Source organism: Morone saxatilis, unplaced genomic scaffold (assembly GCF_004916995.1).
Source record: "Morone saxatilis isolate NCDOM2014 unplaced genomic scaffold, NCSU_SB_2.0 Contig24, whole genome shotgun sequence".
Taxonomy (NCBI): Eukaryota; Metazoa; Chordata; class Actinopteri; family Moronidae; genus Morone; species Morone saxatilis.
The window spans coordinates 9,531,137-9,541,070 of NW_023339807.1; the positions used below are offsets into that span (position 1 = coordinate 9,531,137).

Consider the following 9,934-nt stretch of genomic DNA (forward strand, 5'->3'; position numbering starts at 1 on the left):
CTCTGCAAGCACAACCCACCTATGCATTAATATCGATATGGGGGCATATATTCTTGTTCTTGTTTACTGTGTGTTCATCCCACAAGCTCACACACACACTCCTCCGACTAATCTCATAGTCCTTGACTAAGAACTAGAACAGCTGATTTCCCCTCAGTTTTCCCCCTGCGGCTGAGTGCCATGGATTCCTAAGTGAGCCTGTCATTGTTTGTGTTCAGTTAATTGTCCCATGTAGGGAGAGGGCGGGATTAAACCATCAAGTTCAATATATTGAGACGCAAATGTCGAAGAGGGGCTGTCAGGGGAGTGAGGGTAAGAGAGAGCGAGCCTTGGGGGAGAGTCATCTTTAAAGAAGTAAGGAAACAAAGAATAAATAAAGAGCACAGATTGCTTTTTGGCCCGGACCCCAATGGCATATTTTTGCCACGTCAGCAGCAAACCAATTGCAGCTGCTCCCTGAGGTAAAATAATAGAGGGAGAGTGTGGTACCTCTATCAGAAAGAGAGATTTTATTGACACTGCACTCAAATGAACCCAAATCTAAAACATAGTAAAGTCAATCCAAACTCTTTGCTTACAAGTTAATTTATTGGTCTGCGCTGTGACACACTGGTGTGTAAAAAGACGCCATTAAAAGTGCAGTGTCACTCAGTTGAAGGCCTTTTGTCTTCAAATGGCTAACCTGAGGTGGAGTATCAGTACTGTTTAACGCTAAAACACTCAATAAATGTTACTTTTATAATAGTATCTCCCTCAATTTAACCTGTTAACCTTATAAAACACTCTTTGTCTAGTGCAATGTACGCACTCAGGGGTCTGTGGTATCCCTTGGAGGAGGAATCTATGCATGCGACTGTGTGTGAGACATCTCTTTACCCTTCTTATACTAAATGTCACCCAATTGATAATACTAAGCAGCACACTGAAAACATTCACTTATTTCAATGGTCTTTTAATACTGCTTAATCTATTAATACTGTGCAGGGAGTCTAAGAGCTGTCAATTCCAATGTTCTTGTTTGTATTGTGTTCTGTTGGAAGGCATATTTCCACCAAAACTGCAAATAAATGTTTGTGAGAGGCTCTTGTTTGGTGCCATTCATTTGTGGATTTATTTGGAAAGATGTTGCTATGAAGCAGTACACTAGCAACAGTCAAGTAGAAAAAAAAACAAAACACATGGTGTCCTCATTTGACAAAACAACACAAAGTTTCCTAAAGGCTTATCAACTGCAAAGTCCGTTGGCCCCCTCAGCTAAAATGGAACAAATATTTTATTACTGATGATATAATTAAAGTGTCACTCTACCTCCTGAATGGATGGCATTTTTTAAAAACAAAAACATGATTATTGACAACCTGAAGAAAGAGGTGTCTAGCTGCGTGTCCCTGCTAGCTGTTGGAAATGTCTTTCGTATGACCACTAGAATTGCTTCAAAGGCGATGGATAAAAAAGTTCAGCAGAAGTGTAAGGGTTCCCATGCCAGTCATGTGTTGCCACTCTTGAAGTGACAAAGCTTGTGAGCATATCACCCACCCTCCTCCACCTCATACACACACACACACACACACATGAAAACACGTGTTAAGTCACCATATCAGGGCCACAGGCAGAGCCTTCAGCGGCTGGCATGAACTTGGTCTCACACTTCCTCCCAACACGGTGGCACCACAGAGCCTTGCAGATATCCTGGAACAACACGAGAGAAAGGCAAAGGGTAAGCTACAAGGCACTGCAATGTTTTTGCGCTCCAAATATCCGAAGTGGGATGATCAGTATCCTATTCACAACAGCTGTAAACAAATGTAGCACTGGGAAGGAACATCAATTATGATAACATTGTTATTTTGCCACTAGAGAGCTATTAAAACATGTTGATGGAAATTTGTTGAAATCGAGATGGTCTGAATAATGATCTTCTGGCAAGCTATCAGTGTGCAGCAACCTTGTATCTCCAAAATATTTATGCTTCAGTAGCTAGGATAAAAACATTTTTGAAAAAAAAGAAGAGAAATACATGCAATTTAGTCCAACTGCTACAAGGCGTTATCCCACAGGCAATGCAATGCATCACTGATCATACAATTCCCATTGTTTCTGCAGCAGAATGACAAAATAATTAAATGGAAAAAGCTGCATTTTCATACAATTTTCTTACACGTTTTTTGCCTAACATACAGTACACCTCACAGTCAGACAAAAGTGAAACACAAACATTATATAAACATCAAAGAGATAATGCTGGGCAATAACATGCTTTAAATGGGCACAATTGCCTTACCAAACCTACATGATGTCATGGCCGTGTTGTTCAGGAGTGGTATGAAATATTCAGATGGGAGCACCGGGTGGTTTCCCTACTCACATTGCCTGAGAAACATGGCCTGCTACTTTTTAACATGTCCACTCTATTACTATCTGAATGACTATATCAGATTTTGACAACTCAGTGCAGATGCTGACAGGCACTGCGGCCTCAGCTTGTTGCTGCCAAGAGCCACCATGGAATTCATCCCAAGGCCTATTTGTCCAGCTGTTTTGCTTGCTCAGGCCTTTTGTAGCAGTAAAAATGGCAGAGAGAGGCGGAGAGATATGATAGACAGTGTGAGACACAGACTTAAAGAGAGGAATAGGGAAAAACACCCATATTTTGCGCGCTGCTGGGGTAACCCTGCTCTATCTAACCACACACACCATAGAGAGTATCATTTGGCTCCTCCAGCGACACCTTATCTTGACAACGCCTGCCAAAAGGTTTCATGAAATATGAATTCATTACACGATAAATTGCACCGCTGAGGCCGATTTCTGTAGTATTTTTTATGAGTAACAAGTGTCTGGAAAGACAGTGAGCCTGACGGCTGCTTAGAGATTTTTTGGGTCCTGTGCACCTTGCTGCTACCAGGTGCATGAGTAAAGACGGTGTAAAACCAAAACCAAAAGCTTGAGGGAGCAACTCTCAAATAGAAGAAATATCTTATAGCTAAATAACACATGGCTGCTTTGATGTTTTGATGAAGCTAAGGAGGATACCATGTGCTGATATTCAAATCCAGCTAATAATCTTTGTGGTGTTCTGAAGCCTCTTTCCCAACTGTGTTTTTCCATGTTGGTCTTCAATAAAGCAGAAAACCTCAAAAGTAAAGAAGAGGAAGAATCTTGTTGGTTTGCTGCCAGTCATGTTTCATGTATTAAGAAACATTAAATCTGTATCCCATCAAGTGTTGATGCTTTTAAACAGTGACAACTAATAATGTCTGCCACATTCACAGTGCATGAAAAACATGACTGTGTGGAACAGTATTCAGTATTCAATGGAAATTCCAAAAACCTTGACCTGTGTGTCCCTTTCAGCTGTTACAGAAACAGGGCTGGTTGAGGCATTGTTAAAATACATAAATAAATTGTATAAAACAGTGTAGTACACAATAAATTCCTGGGTGGCAGACTGGTCCATTTGATCACAATCAATGGCAACCCAAACACACGATTGATTAAATGATTAAATTTAAGAACATGCCCAGTTGGTAATAAAGTTAACAGACTTCACTATACTTCATATTCTTTTATACATATGAGAGAAAAGAAACCACTGTCTCAAGAAAAACAAATAACTGTCCATTGACCCCTTTCTTTGGAAGGGCAGGTACATCTTCAGGTTAGGAGGGCTACTATATGTGGACCCATTAAGATCTCTAATCCAGTTGCAAACACACCAATTATTTGAAACACCTTTACTGTGCCATTAAACACTGATGTAATCTAAACTCTATCATGACTCCAGCAGGGTATCTCAAACAGTAACATCAGCAGTAATGAGACAATGGGAGAGCAACACGAAGAGATTCCCATTGGCAACACTCCAGTGTATATTTAGTCATCCATCCCAGTGAGTATTTCATGGGCAAGCATTTTAACTCTCACTGTTTATTTTGTGTGTGTGTGAGAAAAAGAGAATACAGCATACATGTATGAGTGTGTGTATGCACATGAGGGCATGCAACCATAATCAGTTTTCTCTTTTCCTTCCTTTTTCCTTTATTCTTCTTTTTTTCCTCTACCTCATTCCTCCCATCCCACTCTCAGTTTCTTTCTCTGTTTTTCCTAAGACACAATTGCCACCAGATTGTTTTAAACTAATTAAGCACTGTCTTTGAGTGGGTATGCTGAGAAAACCCCAGAGAGAATTATAACATGGCATGGGATTTTTAAACTCATTTAAAAAAAAATCAGTTTTACCTTCTTAAAGTCGAGGGTGCAGAGTTTGGCCTTCTCCCCGAATTGCCATTTACACTGTGTGTCTGCATCATACAGCTCGCCCGGCAGCTTCTCAGGGTACCGATACTCCTTGACTGCTCTGGGTTCATCTGATAAGCACAGAGCCTGGGCGGAACTGGAGGAGAGGCGAGGAGAATAAGCGAGGAAGTAATTTAAAAGTAGGTAAAGTACCGGAAGAATAAAGAGATGAAGAGTAGTGGGACAAGATGAGCAGAGCAGCAATAAGAGGGTCAGTGGAGGACAGGAGAAGAAAGGGAAGAGAACAGAATTAATCATTGATCTTTAAACAACATGATATACAACATGTATGCACACACCAGGAAGACTAGCTGCTGCATTGCTGTACTAATGGGGATCCTAATAAACTAAACTAAACACACATGAAACAGAGTGCCATGCTTTATAAATGTAAGGTAGCTGGTATGTCAGGCTCCATGCTGTGAGCTATCAGTCCACGGTTCCATGGTTTCCCACTTTGGAGAGTACCGCAATGTAAGTGTTGCTATGGAGACATAACAAGTTGCCAAACTCAAACCCTGAGAGTAATAGTTTTAAAGCATCAGACACTCAATTATAACTGACATAAAAAACCTTGCTCCTATCGCTCATATACTAACACCAGCGGGGGGTTTCCAATGTTAACTGATATCACTGGTTACTATACTGAGATGTTTTACAGCGTACAGGGCAGTCAGGGGAATATAATACAAGAATATGGTGGAAAGAGCATGAAAAGGCAAAATATGTTGGAAGGGTTTATCGTGCTATTGAGTGGTCCTGATTGCTTTAGCAGAGTATATGTGTATCTGTATGTGTGTGTGAGATCTTCTATTGCTTTATGGGTCCTATGTGTCTACAGAGAACAATGGCTGTTCTACAAGTGTAATATTCTGATATTCTACATTATTCACATTATAAGGTTTCTGAAAAATACATTACATTTACAGCGTACACACAAAAGTGTGTGGGTCGGCATGCGCAGGCAGTCGCTCACACATATCTTTATAAGCCCAGTGTAACTAATTTGCAGGATCTTAGAGTTTTTGTATTAACTGATTTTTTTTTTGTATTCAAGAAGCTTAGGGGGAAATGTTTTCCCCAAATTGGACCTGTAAGCACTGTACGCCACGAGCTTACCATCAGCTGAGCTTAAAAATAAATAAATAAATAAATAATTGAAAAAGCACCCATTCTTTTCTAGGATTCCCTGCAGATCTTCTGACTTATCTCTCTCTGACAAAAACTGCTAGGAATTTTATATTCACCATGGTTTGTTGGTTACAAAGACAACAAAATTGTATAATAATCCTTATTCCACTCTAAAATAGAAAGATAACCTACTGCTGGCTCCACATGCATATCTTATAGACTAGGGAGTGGTTTTGCTCTTTTCATCTGACTGTCAACAAGAAGGTGAATAAGCGTATTTCAAGAGCTTCTACAAGGGACACAGAGACGTCTCCTCAGAATTTGGTTATAAGCAGAAATGGGACCTCAAGAAGATCTTTCTGATTTTTAAGGAGATTTTGCTTCCCCTGCCATGAAACTTGTCCATCCATTTTAGGCATGACAAAGCGCTCAGATAATGCATCTGACTATACATACAGTGCTGGCACAGACCTCTCTGTCATAGCTGACTGCGGAGAGGCAGATTTAGAGTGAGTGTGATTTAAGGTCTGTTGGCTGACACAACACTCGCCTCCAAAGTAGATGAAGGTAGAGACATTTAGGCGTCTCAGTTAACTCAACGAGACACATTTAGCCAAAAACATTTAAATATCATAACATTCTGTTGATTGCAATTAGGAAAACGTACAGCATTTCAGCATTTTTATCATCCAGTGATTATACAGGAAGACGACCTCTGGTTCTCTTAGTGGTGCAGAGATCCCCTGCACGTGGCCTCAGGGGGTGATGGGAGTTTAATATAAGGCTGACAGGCCTAACAAGGGTGAGGTCACCCCAGCTCTAATAACTCAGCGAGGAAATACACTGTCTGTCTCCACCACTCTGAGAGGGGAGACCTGACAGTTCAGTTAACACACTGGTAAATTTAGTGTATGGTACTGGCACTGCGTTATCTGGTTTCAAGCACACACACAAGCACAGACACATAGAAACACAGCCAGACACATGGACGCTATGTCTGTGATGCTTGTTTTCCTCGCTTGGATGAGCAGGCTGTCTGCATGAAAATGAAGTTATTGCACAAACACGCACACGACTTTCTCCCTCGTGCATGTTCACTCACATGTTCCTTGACACATAATACATGCAGTATGCAGTCTGTAAAACAACAGCAGCGCCGCCACCAGATATCACTTAGTTGCTATGTCAGCTTTATATTTCAGCCTCGCACACACATATATACAGGAGGTCTGTTTGTCCTTCCTTTTGCACTGTAGGCGAGCTCAGTAATAGTTAAAACATAAGAGCAGTTTTTCACTTGGCACTCTTTAGATCAGAGCAGCATTTGTCACTGATATATTTGCTGCTGACATATTTTTCTACAACACATGTTCATCTATCAGTAACACATGCTGCATAATATAAACACAATGCATGTTAAGAGTGGCTATTGCCAGGGGGACTCTGTCTCTGCTTTAATAATACTATTTTATAAACTGATACACTGCTTTACGTCTTTGTTGCATGGGCACTTAACAAAAGCTGGCAATGGGTTTGGCTCATTACTCAAAAATATGCCATTTGGATGCAACGTAGCTCTTATGGTCTGAACACTTAATAAGACTCAGCAAGCAGTGTTACCCATAAATGTCATCATCAACAATAAGTGCTTCTTAAATCAAAGTTTTTAGCATTGTTCACCACAACAAAAGCATAGCACTAGCAGAAAATATGGCTGCTTACTTGAGGAAGCGACTGAGGTACTGGCGGCTGCAGGCAGACCAGGAGAAGATACCATTGTGACCGGCTAATGTGGGAGACATGATGTTGCCCTCTGACTTTTTGCAAACGTTCCCTTCACCATCATGGACCATTCCAAAACTGGGGAAGGAAAAAAAGGTACCATGAAAAATGTTTGTAGCAAGGGTGAGCAAGCAGAAACCACAGCATTACATTATGGGTACCTAAAGGATTAAATAATCAGCTTGTGACTTTTTGCACATAAAAAAATTCTTGAAAACATCCTTTGTGTATATCTATAATCATCTGGGAGAATGCAGCATTTGGTATTCTACTGGATTATTTATAATGGCACCAACTAACATTCTTAGACACATACTTATTTGTAGAGTATTTTATGCCTTTAACATGGGGAGTGATAGAGAATGACATGCACAAAGGGACCAAATGTGAAACAGAGATGTTGTGGTTGATGGTCGACACTTCTTTTTTTGGTCATCATGTGATCATGAGAGGGATGGAAACCCTTACTTGTGCCCGGATTCATGGGCGATGGTGAATGCCAGACCCAGGCCTGTGTCCTCATTAATGGTACAACTCCGGTACTTGCTGCACATGCCACTAATTGGAGCAAAACCTGCAAAAGCAGTGATACAGTTTTACAAATCTTACATCATAAATAAATTATTTGATCAACTCAGTCGGTTCCAACGGAAATATATGTGTGCAAAAAGGATTCTCTCAGATGGAAAGCAGAAAACTCACCTCGGTTTGAGCTAGTTGTGGACTGCATGCATGAAATAACAACCACACCATAACTGGGTTAAACCCTCTCCATGTGTTAAAATATGGGATTCTGTGGGAACATTCCTAGATTCCCCTGCTACCTTTCACTTCACTTTAAAACATTCTTCCTCTGTCTTCACTTCTTTCTCATATCTCTCATTCTCTATTAAACTCCATTTTACAATTCAGCTCCCTCCATGCCTCTCTCCTCACACACACACACACACACACACACACACACACACAGCACCCCTGGCTCTGAATAAAAAAAGATAATACCCACAGGGGCCTCCCTTAATGTTTTTGTCTCAGTGTCTCAGGGAGAATTTAGCCTTGTGTTTTGTTATTTTACTGCTCTAAGTCATTCGCCACAGAGTGCAAAACCCCTACAGTAATGTTCTCATGTACATAACTAATGTGTATAATGTATTGATATTAAACATAAGCAGGCAGATTGACTGTGAGAACTACCATTTAATTCCTTTTTTGTGTCAGCAAAGAGGTAGATCATTGATATTATATACTGGTTTTGAAATATGGAGGAAAACATTGAGGTATAGGGCTGTAACAGTAATGCAAATAAACTGTTATATAGTGACTGGTAGCACTAATGGTCATTTTGTCTTGCACCGTTGGGAATTAGTCCGAACTCTTTCTTGACTGCGCACACACAGACACACACAGACACACACAGACCTTTGAACTCAGCTTGCATAGCGACGATTAGGGCTAATGCTGGCCTCAACACTTTGAAGTCAAAACTGGAGTCTGGGGTTTGAAGATAGTGTGTGTTTGTTCGTACATATGTGTGTGTGTGTGCCTGAGTGTGTGTCACTCTGTGTTTCTCTGGGACACACAATGGAAGTTTTTTCTCACAGTGCGGAAGACAACAATGTGTTGGCACGGTCATTACCACAAACAAGCTGTTGTTAGTTTGTTAGATGTGTGTGTGTGTTTAAAGTAGATGAACTTGGTCTGTACTTTTTTGAATGTTCTGTGATTTGAATGAAGACTCAATTGGTATGTTTCATTTTCTGAACTAATAGCCTAAATTTCTGTGTTGCATCAGCAATGTGTGTCATGTTTTCTAGATCTATATATATATATATATATATATATATATACATGTTTCAGATTTGCCATAATGCTTCTTTATACTTATTACAATAATTTTCGTTTTATCTGCTGTTGAACAATTTTCCACATTACTATATACAGTGTGTGATACTGGGGGGGTGAAAGGATCTGAAAGTTGCAGATTTTTTCAACATCTGGTTTGGCTGATGTGACCCACAGTCACACATCGTGTGACAGAAGACAGGGCAACCTTCCCAGAGAAATACAGACAGCGAAAGAAAATTACATATTTCTATTAAGAGCAAGAAACAAAGAGTGTTTCCTCTTGTTCTTGCCTCTATCTTGTCCCAAATTACACTTTGAGGCAATTTGTAACTGCAGAATCAACTTTTCAATGTAGAAGACATACCAAGAGTGTCACAGGGTTCGTTCTTCCAAGAGCAGATGTCGAGTCCTGTGAGGAGTATGGCATGGTCGTGGTGTCGGCCCTCTCTGCCTCCCAGGGTAGACTGCCAGTGGCAGAAGCTGTTCAGTGTGTGGTCTGCATGGTGGTTGATCACCAAGCCATCCTGTGAGATAATGCAGATAAACGGAGGCAGACAGAGACAAATAAGGACTTTATTGAGGAAGCTGTGAGCACATTTTTACGATTTTAAATTAGAACATTGTCAATTAGATTAAATGACATTACCATCCTCCTTCCCTCGGCTTAGACAAATATCAATAAAAACACCTCGTAACTGCATAGAATGATAAAAGGCAATGTATTAGGCCATAGCCTCTTCAAACTGTAATTTTATTTTATTTTTTTTTATCTGCTTTGTTGCTGAGAACCTCATCATTCAAAAGAGGCATTGCAGAATGATTTCCTAGGTGTGTACGTCTAAGGGTATACATATATATATATAAATAAATAATTGTATAT

At 40.3% G+C, this 9,934-nt stretch overlaps 1 protein-coding gene across 1 annotated transcript in view; it reads right to left on the reverse strand.

The window, feature by feature from the left end:
• Positions 1-9,934, reverse strand: part of LOC118335340 (A disintegrin and metalloproteinase with thrombospondin motifs 16) — a 50,060-nt gene that overhangs the window by 20,994 nt on the left and 19,132 nt on the right. Inside the window, 5 exon segments of the mRNA XM_035671577.1 lie at positions 1,594-1,689; positions 4,240-4,393; positions 7,150-7,287; positions 7,678-7,783; positions 9,419-9,625. Coding sequence (XP_035527470.1) covers positions 1,594-1,689; positions 4,240-4,393; positions 7,150-7,287; positions 7,678-7,783; positions 9,419-9,625 — 701 coding nt within the window.